At 39.3% G+C, this 20,897-nt stretch overlaps 2 protein-coding genes across 3 annotated transcripts in view; one reads left to right on the top strand and one right to left on the bottom strand.

The window, feature by feature from the left end:
• ctnna1 (catenin (cadherin-associated protein), alpha 1) overlaps positions 1 to 20,897 on the top strand; it is an 82,572-nt gene that overhangs the window by 29,961 nt on the left and 31,714 nt on the right. For both annotated transcript variants that reach the window (XM_030395840.1, XM_030395841.1), the window contains exons 8-10: positions 13,002 to 13,082; positions 13,240 to 13,392; positions 20,774 to 20,866. In XM_030395840.1, coding sequence (XP_030251700.1) covers positions 13,002 to 13,082; positions 13,240 to 13,392; positions 20,774 to 20,866 — 327 coding nt within the window. The remainder of the gene's footprint in view (positions 1 to 13,001; positions 13,083 to 13,239; positions 13,393 to 20,773; positions 20,867 to 20,897) is intronic.
• lrrtm2 (leucine rich repeat transmembrane neuronal 2) lies at positions 696 to 6,938 on the bottom strand. Its single transcript, XM_030395842.1, has 2 exons — positions 6,170 to 6,938; positions 696 to 5,469 (listed from the first exon to the last, which is right to left on the bottom strand). The coding sequence occupies exons 1-2, from the start codon at positions 6,171 to 6,173 to the stop codon at positions 3,827 to 3,829; spliced, it is 1,647 nt and encodes a 548-aa protein (XP_030251702.1). The 5' UTR covers positions 6,174 to 6,938; the 3' UTR covers positions 696 to 3,826.

Genomic DNA, 20,897 nt, shown 5'->3' with positions numbered 1-20,897 from the left:
TGAAAATGGTGCACCACCCTGCTTGATGCATGAGTTTTGCATAACAATGTAATTGGAGTCTCGATCTCATTGACTTTTGAACTACTGTTTATGATCAATGCACCGATGATGCATTGACAGAAGGGAAATGGAATTGAATGAACATGTGAACCTTAAGGGCTTTAATAAATAGATAAGTAAGTAAGTAAGTAAATAAATAAATAAATAAATATAAATATAAATAAATATGAATATAAATAAAATATGAACCTTAAGGGCTTTAATAAATAAGTAAGTAAGTAAATAAATATAAATATAAATATAAATATAAATATATATATATATATATATATATATATATATATATATATATATATATATATAAATATAAATATATATATATATATATATATATATATATATATATATATATATATATATATATATATATATATATATATATATATATATATATATATATATATATATATATATGAGATAGAGAGATATATAGATATGAGATAGAGAGATATATAGATATGAGATAGAGAGATATATAGATATATAAGGAGAGACACATTTTCTTAATTTTTCAAATAAACTGATGCATATCTGCTTCAGCAAGGGTTAGGTTTGATTTGGTGTGGTAAGTTTTTCTTAATGAACTAAATATTTGTGCATTCAATGAAAATATAATGAAAGACCAAACCAGGTTGTGAGCATCCATCAGCTAGCAAACACTGTAAATTATAACCATTTTATTTAAAAAATATATGTTTTGAGGGGAAAATGTTTTTTTTTTCTTCAGTTTGGCACATCTTATCCACTATACAGATATGAAATTTTACATATTACAATACAAAAGGAAAGAAGAAAAGCATTCATTTTGCACAAAGAGGTTGGGTAAGAGAGGGGATTAGTTCACTTTTTTTTTTTTTTTATTTTTAGGCAGGGTGGGGACCAGGGCTAGAGGATGACAAGAGGAAACAAAAACAGTTTACAAAGAGCCAGAGTGCAAAGGGATGCATATTTCTACAAATTGTGTGGATTCTCAGTCACTTAGTAGAAGTTGTAGTCTTAAACAGTGAAATGTCAAATGATTGACAGAACTTTGTAGGAATTCCACATACGTCCCCATTCTTGGTGTTATCAAAAATGATGTCTGTCCATAGTGTTTGCTGGATGACATTAAGAAATATTCAACTCAATTTTGACTTTTGAACATGCAAGACAGATTAGAGGGGCAATAGTAAAAGCAGTGCGAAGCTTGAAGAAACAAAATAGAAACAAAGTGGAGGTGCTTAGCTTTGGAAATCGGTATGCAATGGTTTTCATTGAATTCATATGTGAAGTGTAACAATTTTTGGTTTACACAAACACTTTCTTAGAAATCGTTGTGGGCATCCTATGAGCATACAGAGACATTGACATAAGCATTCATTTTGAGATATGAAGCCAAATGTTGACAGGCTCAATAGAGAGACAAAGTGACAAAAATTGTATCTCCTGGCTAACTCTAGGGGGCACCAGCCAACGAACTGTTCCCTAATTGCTCAAAACCAGATATTTTGCTTCTATAAACAATGCTATTAGAAGCATCTTGCTGTCTCGATTGCTCACTTCATTTATTGTAGCCTAAAGTTGAGCTGTCGAGAGAATGCCATATTCTGATTTCTACTGTTAAGAACTTTATTTTAATTATTCACTGGTCAAACATTGGATAGCTCATTAGTTGATGTGTAGTGAAATTGTTGCTGCTGTGCGGTCAGTGTGCATTTCAAGCCCAAGGTGCTGTCACTCAGTATTTATCTTTCTACCTTTACTTGGCCAGAAAAAAATGTTTGTTGATTTTGATAAACTACAGACATTACCCCATAGTTGCCCCTTTCCATCGTCCCATCAGTTCCTCTCAATCCCTCTCTCTTTCACCCTGCCCCCACCACCAAACTGAACACAAAGAGGTGCGAAGCTGCGGCAGCAGCTTTAGTCTGATGCTAATGCACATCCTCTCCCTGCTGCATACAAATGTCTCCTGACCGAGGCTTGCTGTTTGCTTATCACTGGATCTCCATTTGCTTTCAGGGTATTGACCACAGTTTAACTTGACACATGTGTCTGCTAACAAAGGAGCTCTTCCTATTTATTGTTCACTGTAACCCCATTTTTTAAGACTCTGAATGACAACTTGTATCACTAACAAGAAGAATGTATTAAAGTAAAAGGTGCAATGGTATTTGGTCTGCTGTGGAGGATGATTCTACTAGAGCTATTTTTGAGTGGCTGAACAAGCTAAATGTTGCTGGATCACTGGCGTGGGTGACAGAATATTAGATTCTTTTTGCCTTGCCCTAATTGGTTCAATCTTGAGCCTGTCAGTCCCGATTAGTGTGTAAGCAGTAAAGAGCTGGGGCTACTGGGAAAGGTTTTATTTTCAGAATTAAACACTCTCCTGTCTGGCATTCACACTTTTCAATATCTTTTTACTTGCTACCCTTCACACCTTACATGAGCTCGTCTTTATATTGATCCTGGTATGTAATAGCAAATCAGCAGACTGTACTTACTAGGTTAAGCTGTTGAAAATATTATGGTCACAGTGTGTATGGCATTTGGGAGCTAGAGAAATCCATGTACAGGTCATTGTACATTTTAAGGTCTAATAATTTTGTTCTAGATGTCCAGGGTGAGGAAGACATCGGTGTGTTTTTGCTAAGCGGTGCAGTATATTGGAGATTAACCACAGATAAACAATGCTTAGTGTTTTCCACAGGTTGAGAATTTATTTGTGGCGGTTGGCCCTTGTGGGTGGGAGCTCCATCATCCAAAAACTTTATTCAGCTGCAAGGCAGCATTTCTTATGAGCTGAGGCCTGATTAAAGGGGTAATTTTCCCAGTGTATAAATGACCATAAATTTACCATTTTGGCAGTCAGTGAACACTTTCTTCCAAATTCTCCTCCATACAGATGAGAATTTTAGAAGAAAACCACATTTCCAAAGATGGAAAATAATTCCTTTATGGCTAAGGATAGCTGTTGCTTGGCGTTGTGGACAGGGAGTGTGCCACCCAAATAAATTCTGTGAACAGGAAACACTGAGAGCCTTTGGAACTGATGGAAGGTTATAGACTTTCCTCATTCACTAATGTCTGATTTGGTAAACGTAATATCATAAGTGTATGCTGAATAGAATTATAGGGTTCTTCTCTCCTCCAGAGAGGATTTATTTATATTTGTAACATAACAATCGCATTTATTTTGCAGTTATAATTCAGAGTTGGATTTTGGTCTCAGTGTCCTTGAATGTGTCATAGTTCTCCTAAAATAATTACATTTCTAAAACGAAAACAATCTGATATTTGATCCAATTAATATGCCCCAGTGATTAAGTGATTGGCTTACACTGCCTGTTGTGCAGTTAGAAACATCATTTCAGATATTTATTTTTTAAAAGAAATAAGACATAAATCACATTTCTCCACTTAATGTATTCTGTTAGCAGAGGGCCATTTGGCTAAGTATTTTCTCTGTGCTGCAGAATATAGAGACAATGTGGAGACAAATCTCACAGTTTACAATTTTCTTGTTTAAAATGATTGCCCCTGCCTGATATGAACAACCTTGCATTCATAGAAAAATAAATTTGTGACTATCTCTACATCATCCCTAAACGGTTATGTCAAGCCCCTGTCATTGTAGCATTCATCTTTATCACATAGTCTCAAATCTCACTTGTAAAAATTATGCTTTTTACATAAACTGGAAAAAAAAAACAAATAAAAAAAGCAAACCCTGTATCATCTGAAATGGTCAAATGGCAAACCATATGCTCTAGGAATAAATAAGAGTTCATACTTCACACTCTTTGTAAGGCAGTTGCTGACACTTGCACTGCCCATAGCCATTGATGATCACAAGTGCCCCTTCTTCATGGCTGGGCTCATACTCATTATAGGGTACCTGTGTAGCTAGATCTGCCATAGGCTGCCGCTGCTGGGTCCTCATCTGTCTGCGGTTCTGTATAGCCGAACAGTGGCGTATCCGGCGCAGGGTGGGTGGGCAGCACTTCCGTGAGATATACACAACGAAAATGATGAAAAAGAATGAAAATAGAAGGGCCATAGTTCCAATGATAACCCTATGAGTCATAACAGTGTTGTCCATTGCAGTGAAGTCATCTGTTACAGCTGCTTCTTCCAGTGTAGCGGTAGTTGCTTGAGCAGTGCGTGGTGTTTGTGTTGTGGTTGTTGTGGTAGTGACTGTGGTAAAGCTCCCAAAATCCTCTGCATAGTCCTGCGTGGGGGTCGGCAGCATAATTCCAAACAAAGAGCTTGTAGTCTCTGCAGTTACAATAGCATCTGTGGTTGTACTAATGGTCTGAACAACAGGCGCAGAAAAATTCTGGCAAAGCTGGAATCCATAAACGGCATCAAGTATCTCCTCACCTTGGGCATATTCAGGACTGTGGCAGAGAATGGAGTGTTCCCACCTTCCCTTAAAGGTGCTTAGCCAAGTGGCCAGAGAGCAAATCCTTTTGGTACATTCCCAAAGGTTGCTAGACAACCCAATGGTACCCAGAGACTGCCACATATCCATGACTTGGGGATCCAGGCTGCTTAGTTTGTTGTTATCCAGCAGCAAAATCTTTAAATTTGGCAGTGTTTGAAACACATCAGGTGTCAGCACACGAATTTCATTTCCTGTGAGGTCCAGTTTCTCTAAAGTGGTCCAGGTCCACTCCATGCCACATGTTAGGTTGCTGATCTTATTCCATTGCAGATATAGAAACTGGAGGGCAACAAGGCGAGGGAAATGGGCCAAGTTGATCTTGGTCAGCTGATTGTGCTCCAAGTGGAGCTCTTTAAGCTTAATGAGCCCAGCAAATCCATTACGGGCCAGACTCCGCAAGCGGTTGCTGCTTAGGCCTAGATATTCCAGGCTGCGGCAGTCCCAGAAAGCTCGAACAGGTGTGGTGCGAAGTAAATTGGAGCGAAGGTGGAGTATCTGGAGCTTCCTCAGTCCATGAAACAGCTCTGGTTCCAATGCAGTCATCTGATTGAAGGACAGGTCCAGTATCTGGAGATTGATGAGGTGGATGAAGGTTGTGTTGGGCAACTTGGTGATACGATTGGAACTCAGATTGAGGTCCTTCAGCTTGTAGAGCCCTTGAAAGGCATCCTCTTGTACTGTGGTAATCTGGTTGTGGTCTAGATGTAGCCAAGTGAGCTGGCTGAAGCCATAGAATTGATCAGGACTGAGCTCAGTGATGCTATTGTGGCGCAGTGACAACCCCAGGGCTCCCTTGTCCACACCATCTGGGGGTGCCTGAAGCCCCTGGGTGTCGCAGTAGAACTGCAGGTCCTCACAGCGGCATTTTTGAGGGCAAGTTGTGCACGATGCAGGAGGCAGCAGGCACACTAGGAGCATGCTGATCACACACAGACACAGAGCCGCTGGTGCAGGTCCCACCAATGGCCACCTTGAATGGAAACCTGGGTGGGTTTAAAGATAACAAAATGAACTGTGGGGCGGGAAAGCTTATCTCTGCAGAGCACTTATTACTAATTCATGGTGACGATTGTGCTTTTTGTGTGCACTCTTGTTGTCTCTCATGCATACAACAGTTTAAATATTTGACCGTGACAACTTTCACGTTATATGTAAACACAATATCTTTGAGATCAGGTTTAAAGGGGAGGTCTTTTATACATTAAATGCTCAATTACATACATTAGCAGGACTTTGTTCCTACTCCCTTGCCATTTATATTTAGCGCATCTTTTTAATTCTCTATCTTCTGTAGAATCTATAATTGGGGTTAAATGCGAATTCCTGCTGATTAACGTCAGTCACTTATCAATTATAGCTGAATGTTTTTTTTGTTTTTGTTTTTTCATTTTTGAGCAGCTCAAATGCTGTTATGCTTTGGATTCTTAGCCTTTTTTTTTTTTTTTTCACTGAGAGAGTTTTTTTCTTAAGTCTTCTTCATCACTTACAAGGTTTGCTCTACAACGCAAATGGTATTTAAAATGTGTATATTCCCTATGCGTGTGACATGCGGTGAAGAAGGAAAAATGAAGGACAATTGCAGTAAATAGAGTAGGCTGAAGAGCTTTTAGTCATCAGCCTCCCTCGCTCTTACTTGTATTCCCTATTCATGTCCAGACCTACCATAAAAATGGGCTAACTTACCCATTCTTTTGTGCACATCGGAGGCTGCATTCAACTGTCCTTTTCCGTAGACTCTTGGAGCAACCAGATGGAAAAAAAATCCAAAGGGAAAAAACCCTTTTGAGTAAGCACAAAAGATATCAGCCTCTTTGGAAATGAAGCAATTCTGAGCCCACCCAATTGAGACAAAATAAGAAATTCCATGTCACAAGATGATGTTTATTCCTGTTATTTTGCTCAGAGTCCTTTTTAAAATCCAAGCTCAAAGAAAGGGTTGAATCTTCTCCTTCATCCCACGAATCGTTGAAATGAATATTTATATATATTTTTTTAAGTTGATCAGTTGCATCCAGAGCGACTCCGGTGAACAGACCCCCCCTCCTCTCCTTTTTTTCTTTTTCTTTTTTTTACCCTTTTGTTTCCCTTCCACGGCAATGATGTCAGCTCAGATGGTTAATTGAAGATCAAGCGTTCGTCTTTCATGGCTGTGGTCTTCCAACCTAACTTGTTGATGGCAGCCAGAGAACCTGCTTCCTATGCCGGCTCAGTCTCAGCATAGCCTCTGCAGAGCTATGAGCGGAGCCCTCGTCTGCTAGCTGAGACGCAGGGAGAGAGAAAAAAGCAGAGCAGAGAGTCGGGGATGTTATTCTGTGCTTTTTGTTGCAGCCACTCACTGCTACAGAGTGGTGGCAGCCTGGCGTCGATCATCACTACTGTTTCTCTCTCTCTTTTTCTCTCCCACACTCACAAACACCCTCTCACTCTCTTGCTCAGTCACTTGCTCTCTGCCTCATACACACTGCTTGTGCACCTCCACCTCCCTCTTGCACCCCCCATCTTCCTCCACCTCCCTCTTGCCCCCCCTTCCCTCCCACTGGCTCGTCACCATCAGAATATTGATATCTTGAACGTGTTGCGGCAGCTTGCTGTTGAAATTAACAACAGCCGTAAATCTCAACCTCGCCTTGCCGTTGTTCTGCATGCGCTATGTATGAATGTATACCGTAGACATCAACAAAATAACATAACGCGGCAAAATATAATTTTTAACATGTGGCTCTCGACAATATAAACATCAGCAAGGGTAGCCCACAGTGTGCAGCATTGCAAAATCTCTGTACAGCAGCAAGTATGCTATAGCCATGATAACATAGGGTGTCTGACTTGTATTTATAATTTAAATATCCTGAGTGCAGTGCTTTAATTTTTGAACACTGGCATGTGATGTATGGCCAGCTGCTCTGATGTTAAATTAGGCTAGCTCTTAACATGTAATTGAAAAGGCTGGGGACTTGCTTGATGATGTGAACTGCAGATATTTCAAAGTAACTAAATGTGTGCTGTTAACTTGATTTTCTTCCTTTCTTTTTTTTTTTTACAATGAGCAAATTGATTTGGGGGATTTATTAAAAGAAGGTGGCTATATTTAAGCACAGTTGGAGTGCTAGGTTGATTGATGGAGCCCACTCCAGCTCTCTGTTGCCCTTGTGATGCTTGTGATGGATTTTAAAATATTCTGTTAAAAAAACAAAAAACAAAAAAAAGGCAGTTTGAATTTAAGGGCTTGGAAATTATTATTACCAAATGTATGCTTCTAAATTAATTATATTACATCATTCTTAGGTTTAAGTCAAAACTTGCATCTGGCTGACACTTGCCAGGTCACCCAGCATGTTGCTGTCATTCTCCAAATGTATTGTGCTAGACTAAATCCCCCACTGGGACTTCTCTGCAAAATGCATGAGTGGAAAACATGGTGAAAAAAACACTTAAATCTCAGGGGATATGTTTAATATTCCCTATATTTGATATGTGTTATGTGATAACATTATTAACATTATGTGATATGTGTATATGTTTGATATTCAAGATGTTTCAGGGTGTCCGCGGGGTTGTAAAAGGTATTAAAAGGTAGTAAATGAAATTAGTAAAAATTAAGGCCATTAAAAAGTATTAAAAATTAATAAACATCACCTGACGATGTATTAAATTTTCGAACCACTATCCACCTTTGAGTTTTTTTCCATTGGTGGTAAGTGCAGGCCTAAATCGCCTGAATTGATTTATATAAATTATATGTGCGAGTAGGACCTGAGAGGTATTGATGATTTGACGTCAGACAGTGTGCGACGCGGTTATTTGTGGCTCCTGACTACGACCAAGTGGTGGGATTTTGCGACCGGTAGTGGAAGGGAACCAAATGAATAAAAGAATCTGGAATCTAGTCTGATTTTTTTATTTTTTTTATATTTACTCTGCCCGGTCCTGTTAAAACCAGCTCCGACACGCAGCGGAGCTGGTTTTTTCACTTTAGATAATGTCTTCACTTCCACCAGGTCCGCTGTGCTGCACAGGACGTCTGCTCTGGCATCCGCCGAAATAGGACGCAGCAAATCAGCTGAATTTAGCACTGAGCATACAGGAAGTCACTCACTGAAACAACAATATAACATGTGGTTACTTTTCAAAATAAAACACTCCATGTTGACACCAGCACACAAATCTCAAAAAAGAGACAAACACAAGCTCTTCTAGTAATCTTTCAGTCAGGAACACTTCGTGTTGTTGTTTTTACAACACATACTGCGACACTGCAAAACTGGATCGAAGCAGTAACGCCCCGGACACGAATCTGGTGGCATCTCTGGGTTATTTTCTCCCGATAAGCCTAGAAGTGTGCCAGAGTCAAATCCTAACTCAGAGGATGAGTCCAAGTCTGAAGACAGGAGAGTGGCGAAAAGGGCAGAAAATAATGTTTTTGTGATGAATGAGTGCGCAAATTTGACTGGTTAAGGTCTCAGAGAGACAAATTCCATCAACCACAGATTTTGCAGTCGATACCCCCAACATGTGGGGAACACGAAATCTGCAGGTCATGCTGGCACTACACAGTTAAAACATAACACACTGGTCAAACACAGTGCTAGTCTAAGCGATAAAATATGCCGCCACCTGTACTCCGATGAAAATGCAACTCCACTGTTAGTTGCATTTAGAAGACAAGAGGATCATAATCAGTGTGCTGAGGAAGCCGAATTAATATTGTGTTGGTATTAAAAAATATTGTGACGGTATTAAAAAAGGTATTAAAAGGTATTAAATTCAACTTAAGAATTTCTGTATATACCCTGTGTTTAAAGAACATTTTAAAAAGGAAAAAAATTAAAAACTAAATGAATATCAAGTGAACATATATATAGATATAGATATTATACATACATAACTCTGTGATTATTTGACACTTGAAGCATACTTAATTTCTAGTGAATTTTTCCATAATCCCTCGGACTAGTTCTTTTGTAGAAAGGGATGTTCCTAAATCTGTCCCAAAGGAGATGGATAGAGACTCACTTGAGTATCATAAAAGATGCCGCAGAGAAACTGCCTCCATAATAAGCACCTGAAGAAGTGCTTTAGAACCCTCTGGTGTGGAAATGAAATATAGGCTAGGCATGAATGAAATAGGATTGAGAGAGTAGGGGCAGAGCAGACTAAAGCCCTACCACAGCACTGCATCCAACCGGCACAAAATCACAGGGGATTAGTGCCGTTGGAGCTCCCTGGCCCCTAACTGTGTACACAACCCCCAATGGGCAAAGGGCATTGGGGGATGGGGAAGGTCAATGCCACCACCATCCATGGTGTTATGTCGCAGTTGATTTGAGCATTATAAGGGAGTTGAAAAGCCCAGAGTCCAACTGGTTCTTTGCCTTTTTTCTGTTGCCCTTTTCTGTTTATTTAATTTTGTTCTAATTTTATTACTCACCAGTATCTGTCTGTCTATCGGTCTATCTCTCACACTCTCTCTCCTTCTCTCCATCCTTCCTGAAAGTTTTAGATTTTCCCCATTTATGCTTGAGCAGTCTGCAGAATGTGAACATCTCTCTGTTCTCAGTGGGGACTAGTGGTTTAGGGCTTTGACTACTTTGTAGTGCTTAGTTTTGTGAATAATGTCAATGGTATTGCAATATTACTCTACATAATTTACACAGTTGTGTGTAGTAAATTGCAACCTTTTAATCAACACAAATTTCATGTTTAAGATGAGAAAAATAAACCTGTGGGGGAGAGATTCTATTTGTCAAAACTGCTTTTTCATTCCTGAAGAAAGAGTAGACCATTGTCCTCAGTGATGTGGCTACCTTTGTATACCATCTCTTTCCTCTTGGATGTGGATTTCTATTCTCAAACGGCATCAAGGCTACTGTTTTTTTTTTCTTATAAAAAAAAAAAATGGCAGCTTGTGAATATACCTGTCTCAGGGTGTAGTGTTGATGGGGAGAGCAGAGCCTTTCATAAATACTGACATGATTGTCTGCAGCCTTTGCCAAGACACAATGTAAGGAAATCAACCCTTGCACACAGGCCAGTCATTCTTGTTGGGAATACTGTTTCCAAGGTTTCTACAAAAAAAGTAATCGTGTTTGGTACTGCGCTTTACAAATAGCAACATTTTACAAAATGATTAAGATGACAGAAGAGATCATCAAGACAAATTTTGAAATGAGGGATTCTCAAATCAAGTTTGATATGTTCCTTATTCTAATCTGATTTTTTTTTATTTATTTTTTTTTGTATTTACTCTGCCCGGTCCCGTTAAGTCAATATTTTTGATGGTTCTCCATTAAAAAACTAAAGCCTGCATCCCAGGTTGCTTTTTATGGTTTGCTGTAATATAGTGCAGTGTTCTGTACAGTATCAATGAAGAGGATTGTGGTGGCAGCAAGGCTTGGACAGGATTTGGATAGCTTCTCTTGATTCCTGCATAAATAAAATTTTAGATTTAAATGGTGTTTGCAACAGCAGCACTTAAGAGGGTGTGGTGGCCATGAATTATAGCGCTGATATAGATGCAAATCAGCTGTTTTTTAACCCAAAGCAGCTGTTCTTTTTACTGATGCACGCTTTCAGTGTGTGTGTATATCATTAATTGAAACTGTTGGCCACTGTTTTGTTTGTGTGCTACATGATTCACTCGCGATGCTGTCAGTTAGGAAATGATTCCAGTGTTTTAACAGGGGGCGATGGGGCACTTTTGACAGCTGGTGCAGAGCACAATGGTTTACAATAAATACAAGGATCAGAAATGGACCCTGCTGGGTATCTGCAGAACACCTGCTGCACTCAAAATTGAAGATTCCGATGGGACGTATTGAATAGGCATGGGTGAATGAATAAATAAATGAATGAATGAATGAATGAATGAATGAACAGTTTTTCTTTTTTGTGTCTAGCTTTTTACATGATGCATCCCTCATGTAATTAATTATGCAGACACGTTCTTTAAAGGTCCAGTATGCAGGATTCAAATACATTCGAATAAATTGCGTGTCATTTCAAATTCGTTTGAACTTGATTTTTTGAAAAAGTGACAGCCCTAATAATTATTATTTTCAATAGTGCATAATCACCTGGAATTAAGAAACATTGTTATTGTTGCCTTAGAATGTGCCTTTTATTTCTACAGGCCCTCTTCCATGGAGTCTGCCATGTTGCACCTTCTTATTTCTACAGTAACCGTAAATAGACAAACCAAACAGTAGCCCTTTTTAGATAGAAAAGGCGGCAAATTTGCTCCAAGGTAAGGACGACAATGTGCCGGTCTGTCTTTCTAAAACGGAGGTGTTATATTCCTCCTTTTCCAAAAGCCGCCTCTGAGGTAGGCGTAAACATGTGACGTGACGTGAAGCTCGAAGTTGGGCTGTGAACAATGACAAAGAATTTGTCTTCAAAATAAGACCTTTACTTTGCATCCCTTTGGAGTTTAGAACTGGGTTCTCAGCAGGGGGCTTTTAATTTGAAAGTAGCGACCGTTCTTAGCTTGCCGACACAATAGCAAGCTAACACAACCAAACAGCTCCAGAGACCAAGGAGACGCTAGCATCTCCTGGATCTCAGCGGCTGTCCAGTTAATGTCCGCCGATTAAATGATGGACTGACTGCTGTGATCAGCTGTTTCTTGGTTTTAAAACTCCCCGGCTGTGGGCCGCACAACATTGCAGGTTATTGACTCCTCCGCCCACCTCACGCAGAGGCTGGCACATTGCCGCCTCGTTTTTAGATAGCAGGCGAGGCGGAAATAAGTGTACCCTCCGGGGCGGAAAATCGGCGGACCAAAACAGATCCCCAATTTGCCGGCCTCTGTCTAAAACCGCGGACCGAGCCGCCAAAAGGACGGGCAAATTGGCGCCTTGGTGCCCTGTCTAAAAACGGCTACTGACTCTTGAGAGGGCCTATCATTGAGGGATGTTTAGTTGGCTACAATCTGTAACCTTAAGGCTGGATGCCACTAAATCTAACAAGCTGGACCTATAACACAAACCAATCATTATGATACGTACCCACTTGCATCTAACAGCATGATTTGCATTGACCCCTGCTGAAAGTTGTTTTAACAAATTTAATTAACAGCTGACTTTCAATTATCTGTTTGGCTGCTAATCAGCAAAATTATACAAACTACTGCAAATTCTGTCAATTTAGGCAGCCACACAACAAAGACGAGAGAACCTGCAGGGACTGGTTAATGATGTTAAAACAAAATGTTTATGTCGCACAGCTATCCTGTTAGGCTAAATTGAGTTAAAGAAAAGGAGAAAAGTCTAGGATGCAAATATAACTGGCCAAAAGAGCAAACAGAGAGAGAGTGAGAGAGAGATGACTTGACGCAAAGAACATTCCTGTAAATTCTGAAGCTATACCATGTCTTCACATACTGATCGACAGAAATCAGTCTGATCCTGAGACTCATGAGAATGTATATTCATTTGAGCATCCACAACAGATACGTCAGAAACATAGTTATCACTGCACCTTAGTACACACTAATTCCTCTCCTATGTTCATGTTTCAGGCGGGAAGAAAGGACAGGAGTGATGCTTTGAACACAGCCATCGACAGGATGACCAAGAAGACAAGAGACCTTCGCAGACAGGTTTGTTTCTCTACTTTGACTGTCTTGAATGTTGAGGGGACTGGGTTCTATGTAGTCAGGTCAACAAGCTGTGCTAAAGATATTGGTGCATATGCACAGGATGCTATATTATTCTAACAGTGCCTTTTCATTTTTCTTTCAATTTCTAACTTCACAGCTGCGTAAAGCAGTAATGGACCATGTCTCTGACTCTTTCCTGGAGACCAATGTTCCACTCCTGGTCCTGATTGAAGCTGCCAAGAATGGCAACGAGAAAGAAGTAAAGGAATATGCACAGGTGTTCCGTGAGCACGCCAACAAGCTGATCGAGGTAATGGAGGATTTTCAGTGTTTCACAGTCAAAACCTGATATGACCCAAATATAAAACTCTCAAATGTTTTCCTTTTCATCCCATTGATTGTGGACATTTTAGCTTAGTTTCCAGTTAACATCAGTCTTGATCCAGTTTCTTTGTTCAGTATCTGTGGCTATGTTCTCAGACATTCCCTCGTGATACAACTTTAGGACTACAGTGCCTCAGAAAACGGCAATCTGGGATATTTTTCCCTGATGAAAACATAGCTGTAGACACTGAAATTATTTTCTTTGGTCGCTGTTTTTGTCTTTGTGTGTGTGTGTGTGTGTGTGTGCATATCTCTCTCTCACACATGTACACGCCATCTAACCACATTTTTATAGATTGAAGTGGAAGCTGATTCTAATCTGATGCTGCGATGCAATTGTGAGCAGACAAACTGAACATTGCTATGTGTTGTTATAGCAAGAGATCACATTTTTAAGCAAAACCAAATGAGTAAAACCACAACTCACGGATTAGTGCTACTAAATGTTGTCCTTGCCACAGTAGAACAGAGGTATTTCCTCCATGTGCCAAATCCATGTGTGAAATAGTGATATTAAGAAAGAAAAATATCGTAAACATTAAACACAAACGAGTGCATCCTGCTTGTTCTGTGGCTGCTATCGTGTCTTAACATAGGAACTTGTTTGGGAATGAATTGTATGTCAGAGAGCAGTAAGTGTATACGTAGCAAAAAGAATTCAGATGCAAGGGACAGGAGATGGACTTGGATGGATGGGTGATAGAAACATCAGCTGTCCTCATTAGTGGACTTTGCTGCTATTTTTTAAATGCCTGTGTCAGAGCCTCGTATTCTGACATTTTAAAAGTGATTTCTCCCCACGGGCAGATGACCATGAGTGTAGCTGGATCAGTTGGTCCATTGAAAGCAGGGCAGCACAGGCATTCACTGGGGAAACCCGCTGAAGCATCAGAGGGGAAAGGGAACCATGCTTGTGGAGTAGACCCTTAAGAATCTCCTGAAGGCCTTCAGTGTCAGAAATGGCATTGGAGCAGGACCTTGTTAGATCTAATGCTACAGTGTCACGTCGCCTTATTACATTTAGATGGGATACAAGAAGAAATACGATTTTCTCGAGAACACATGGTGACATTCAATAAAAAAAACACTTTTTAGTTGTGAGATGCAGTTGAAGGTAATGAGAGTTCCTCTCACAATGAGCTTGATGGTATTAGCATTGAGTTGTGTGGTGTCCGCTGTCAGCTGCAAAAGTGACAAATGGAACAAACTGTTCTCAATAAACCATTTGAATGTCAATTAAGAAACAGAAGTTATACTCAGTGGGTTCTCCCTCAGGTCTTTTAGCCATCATATTTCATTACCTGCCCGATCCCTGTGTCTGTAAAGTGGAACTGCTAGCTCACACTATCTTTTACTGAAATATTTATCAGCAAAAGTATCTTTTGTCACCAGTTTAGAATGGTAGTTGCATATTGGAGGGGCACTGCTGAATTATGCATGAGAGCTTTGTCATTAGATTTGGCCAAACTTGAATTCTAATATCTTAATATAACACATTAAAATTGTTTTGCTTGCTGCAATAACTTCTCATGTGTTGATTAGGTAAAACAGACTGACATTGGTTGTATAAACAATGGAAATTTAAAAAAAAAACACTCAAAATACAGCATCGACACAGGTTTACAGAGATCAGAAATAAACTGTCACATAATTCAGATCCGTTTTGAGTGTAGGCAAACTTTGTCCATATTTGCACGACAGCTGAGTCTGTTTTATTACCAGAATGTTGTGAAAATTGAAACCCGTAGTTTTCTTTCTTCTTTCATATTTCTGTGTTGCATTAAAGCTCCACTAATGTGTATGAAATTCACACACATTCTAATGACATTTGAAGACAATCACACACATGTAGGACGTGAATGTAGACAGCTGACTTGATCTTGAGGTACAGTATGTTCAGATGCGAAGTGAATTCTAGAGGCAGCTTGATTGCATCCAGAGGCAATGTAGAGACAGGAGCAGGTGCAGCCAAGCCGTCATTCATCCTTGCTGCAGTGAAATGAGGCTTCTGTATGCTTTCAGTATAGTGCTAATGTAATCAGTAAATTGACAAACAAACCACTTTGGGGGGTTTTAAATGCAAATTTCAAGCTCACCACATGTTCAGTTACTAATACAATAGCATTGATTACATGTAAATCATATTTTTTTGTTTTGTAATGAAATATGCATATCTTGTATGCCATAAGGTCTTCATTTTGGCCAAGAATTGCAAATGTTAAGGAGTAGTCTGCCTTTCATTTGACCATTTCATAATACCTCTTAGCTGTTTTTGAGCAGAACTGTGTAATCATTTTAGGAAAATCATTCCTGTAGAGCAAGCCAACATCAGTTCAGCTGACTGAGCAATGGGTTAGTCTCACTATTACTCTTGGCTTTTACCTCTGACGGAAAATGAATGACATTTCCCTGCAGATGCATCCTGCAAAGTGGGTATTAAACGCTGCTGGAAGTTGCTCTAAAAATGGCCTCCTCCAAACACAATAGATGTGAGTGAATGGAGAAGTAATGTCCAAAGTGAGATGTAACAAAATGTTTGGTTGCTTATCACACAGGGATTGAATATGTTGTAAATCAAATATGTCTCCTATTGAGATGTAGGAATAGCAAAATGCCACCTATCTCAGGCTCTGTTTGTATGACATCATGAATGGTGCAAGTGAAGGATGCCTCAAGGCAAATGGTGCATTAGGTCACACACATTTACTGAAAGGCACATTATGACTGACCCACATTCATTTGTAGGCCCTTTTATGCAGCTCCTCTACCCATGTTTGTCAGGTTGTCATTCTTTGAAAGGGTGTATTCATACGATTTATATAAAGCAAAATTAGAGCTTTTACTTACTGACTTTTATTTACTTGAAGTGTCAAATCCCACTGATTAACTTTGTGCAAGCCATCAAACAATGATATACTGTAATTTTTTAAGTCAAGATTATGTGACCTGACAATAGACCCTACCATCATTGCTGCCCTCTGCTCTTGGGAGTCAACCAGAAATGTATCACATCACATCCATAATTTATCCACGTTGCTCGTATGTTCTTAGGCTGTGTTTAAATATAGTCCTATCTGAATAGAAACCATGGCAATAAATATTCATATCGATATTTGTTGCCAAATCCAGTGGTCTAACTGTTCTTCCCATCTTAATGGGCATTTTTAAGTAGTGAAATTCATCATCCTAAGAGCAGGGAGAAACGGACTGAGCTTAGTGTTGTTACCTCAAGGCCATGTTCTTGAAAGTTCCGGGGTGCTCAGGACAATATAGAGATTTAAGCACTCTGTTTGCAGATGAAGACTGTAGCTTAGAAAAACAGCTAAATATGCAGCATCCATGATTTCCTTATCAGATGCTGTAAACCCATTTGAATGCTTCTTCCAATGACCAAAACAAGGATATGTTCATCCTAATGAGAGGATGAAATGTAGGGATTGACAGCTAAAGAATGGGAAGGGAGGCTGGAGAAATTGATTCAGTATGACAGGCATCAAGCTTTGAGGCTCTCAACCAGGCAAAGAGATGATATTAACATTAGATAGGAGGTTAGTTTACATTAATTACATTAGATGATGTTTGTTTTGAGTACACATTCGGTTTTCATTATGTTCACTGGAGTGAAAAGATTTGCAACATGACAAGCCAAGATGCAGAGATGCTTCCATTGAGAGTTTGACCAGTGATCCAATGGATTATTGTCATTAGTGTTAGAAATTGCCAGAATTTACAACAGGATGCTTTTATTTTTCCGTATTATTTTTATTTAGTTTTATGTCTAAAGCTATCCCTGCATTAGCAAATTGACAGTAGATTTTTTTCCTGTTAAAAATAAGATAACAAATTAGGATAAACTGTAAGCTTGTCAGTTTAAAAGCATTAAGTACCTTTCTCAAAGTTCCTTTTTATTAAAGAGCGCTACTAAAAAGAGAAATATAGCTGCAGAGTTTTATCTCTGATTTTATTTTTGATACAATGATGACATTGCATATTAAGCCTCTAAAACACTTTCCCCTCTTTTTCCTCCTCTCCTCTTGTCTTCTCTTCTCTCTTTGCAGCCAAGGGGATATATTTATCTGATATCTAACCTTGTCTAGTGATATTTACTTGTGCTTTTAGGTCTGTTTTTTGTTAGCATCTTGTTAAGACTTGTAGATTTTTGCATTCATGCCACGTGGTGGTCATTCAGTGGTCTATTCTTGCATCATGTTGGAATAATGAGACAGTTCTGGTAAACACTTCTGATTAAGAAAAACAAGCTTAGTTTGTCATCTGATCTATTTAAATCTACATTATGTCTACCAAGTTATATATAGACTCTCACACGTAGCATCTCTACCAAGTCAGTGTGTACTGAATGGTAGTTAAAGAGATCATGTGCAATAAAAATGGTACACTGGGTAACAGCCATCAAGATAAAGTTTATAGGATTGTCCTTCCTTCATGTGTCTGCCAAGGTAATGCAATTGAATCACCTGTCTTTGCTGCTTATTTCAAATGATTCGACTTGTTCAATGTCATTGAATGAAATGCACATTGTTGAACGACTACAGGTTTTTACAACTTTGTAGCCCTACAAAGCTTTTATTGTCGTATTTTCTGTGGAAAGACTTTTGCATTGTGGTATATATTTGTACAGAGTTGCTGCACTCAGACTCCCCTGACAGTTTAAATAGTATGGTACTGCATGACAAGTTGAATAGCATCAGTTGACTTGAGGGTAGCATTTCCTTGTTTGGCTTCCTCCACAGTCCCTTTATGCTGAAATGGCTGTTTTCCCCAGTGGTATCACGGTGAGAGTCAGAGAAAGCTTATGTGAAAGATCATGAAAGTAAAAACACAGGTGGTTCCACCAAGTGCCAGTTTTTCTGTATGTACCTGCTCTCTCACCTGTCTTCCCGGGTTGGTGAAAAAGCCCTCCCTGTGGTCCCTGCATGTGTTTGCATAGTGATGTAGGATGTGTTTATATCAGTGTTTCAGTGCCTCACCAGCGCACTGGAATAAGTGCTTCTCATCAGCAAAATTGCTTGGGAAATTTGAGGTGGGGGTGGGTATCTTGTAGAACTGAGAGTGAGGAGGAGAGGATCTTTCACACTCTTACTCATTCTGCCACTCTTGCAGCCAGTGATGCATTCCAAACCAGTGTTTTAATGGATTTTGTGTTGTTTTCTTTCTTATTTTCTTAGATTTGCTCCATATTTTTATTCTTTTTCATATTAGCATTTTATTTATCAGCTTAAATCTTGAGATCCCAGAACCCAGTAGAGTTCATTAGGACAAACATGAGCAATCAACTCACACAAGTAAAAAAACAAGCCTGCTTCTGATTCTTATTTTGAAGAGAAAATAACTTGAAACATTCAAATTAATACCCAAGCTGTCCATTATAAACATTCATTTGATTTTCAAATTCAACTATCTGCTTTATCCCATGCGACTCCCCCGAGATTCCACCAGATACGTGTCCGCTGCGTTACGGCTCCGATCTCATCTGGTTTGACTCCGCTGTCCGGTAACCCCCACCGGTTGTGTTTTGAATCCACTATGCAGTACGGTCGACAGCTGGCATCGCAAGACGGAGGAGTTTCCACGATAAACACATAATCACTTGCGACCGCAGTTATAGATATGTGTTATGAAAACAACGACACAGAGTGTTCCCGACCAAAGGATTAGCAGAAGAGCATGTGTTTGTCTCCTTTTTAAGATTTGTGTGCTGTTTGTGTTTTAATTTGAAAAGTAACCAGATGTCATATTGTTGTTTCGGTGCATGACTTCCGGTCTGCTCGGTGTTAAATTCAGCGGAATTGCTGCGTCGTGCTCTGGCATCTGCCAGAAATAGAAGTCCTGCGTATTTGTGCCGAAGGGTTACGGATTGCCGGAGCTGGGACGGAGCAGATACGCAGCGCAGCGGACCTGGTGGAAGTTAACAGACTAAATTGAAACCTATCAGCTCTGCTAGTGTGGCAGAGCCGTAACGCAGCGGACATGTGTCTGGTGGAATCTAGGGGTTACTGTACATAGTTATGAATGTGTTTAGTATTTAAAGGGGCACTCTGTAGGTTTGAATTTTAAATTAAGAATATTAGTATTAATCATGTAAATTCAGATATATATATTTTTTCCATGATAGAATAAACAAGCTGTTGTCAGGGGAAAATAAGGTCCCAGAACACTGTTTGAAGCTAGACAGGCGGCAGGGTCTGCCAAATATGAACAATGTAAAACAGTATGAAATTTTGTTGTCCTTTTAAGGTCAGTTTGTTTATTGCCTTTATTCAGTCATTAGGAACTAAAAGTGGTTGTATATTTAGTTTGCTTAGTGATTAAAAAAAAAAGATATCATAGTTTTGTTTACTATGTATGTGATAGTTTCACTGTTTGTGTTGCTACATGACCCAGATTTGAAATTAAAATGGTAAGTAAAAATATAAAAGACTGATGGCTAAAACTACGAAAATAAGACCCAGGTTGTTTAAAAAAACAACAATCTTTTCCAGTTCTTGCTCCTGCTTTACAAAAATCAAGAGGTCTTTTTTGCTTTTGTAATTGATTATGTTTCAGGACATTTTCTGTCCATCGGATAATCCTGCTTTGGCACAGTTCCACACATCCCAGGCATTCTGTTCAGCATTGGTGCCAGCACATCCCAACTAAAAACTGGGAATCTTCAAAGTCTCTGACCTATATTTTTGTGAATATGAGTAGATGCTTAATGTTGCTGTGGAGGCTGCAAGAATATTTAGAAATAATTGTGGGAGAGCTTGATTTGTTGGTCAGTACAAGAAAATATACTCACCAACCATAAATGTTGGCAGGCGCAAGTAAGACTTTCTTAGCTCAGCACTCCAGTTCTCACTAGTTTTTGAAAGTGTCAGGAATATTTTGCCTCTGTGATTCCAGTAGCGTATTGGCAATCTGGCAGCCCTGTGATATGTTCACAGAGAATATCCACATCCTCCAATGACCAGCTGTAACTTAGATTTGGAGACATAAACTATAACAAGTACAAAACTTTACTTTATCTATTCATAGCTTAGCTTTTGTTTTTCCCCCTGGTTCTCTCTTTCCCTCTGTCCCATGATATTGTATCATTTTAGAGGCTTTATAAATTAATCCTCAGCAGTGGGTTTGTATTCCACAAGGATTACATGTAATGCAGCAATGCTCCACTTCTGATACTATAATGAACTTATCCAAGTTTAATTATGTTTCTGTGTATTGCTCTTTCTTTGTTCTCTTTAAACATGACTGTGTCAGAGCCTCTGTCTGTGGCATAAAAATAGATGTGTGTGTTTTCTGTTTAGGTGGCTAACCTGGCATGCTCCATCTCCAACAATGAAGAGGGTGTGAAGCTGGTCCGCATGGCAGCATCTCAACTGGAGAGTCTTTGCCCCCAGGTACCTGACCTTACCCCCAACTTCCACACAG

The sequence above is a fragment of the Sparus aurata genome, chromosome 18 (genome assembly GCF_900880675.1).
Source record: "Sparus aurata chromosome 18, fSpaAur1.1, whole genome shotgun sequence".
In the NCBI taxonomy this organism is placed as follows: domain Eukaryota; kingdom Metazoa; phylum Chordata; class Actinopteri; order Spariformes; family Sparidae; genus Sparus; species Sparus aurata.
The sequence above is the reverse complement of the archived record's forward strand: the minus strand, read 5'-3'. Positions and strand labels throughout refer to the sequence as shown.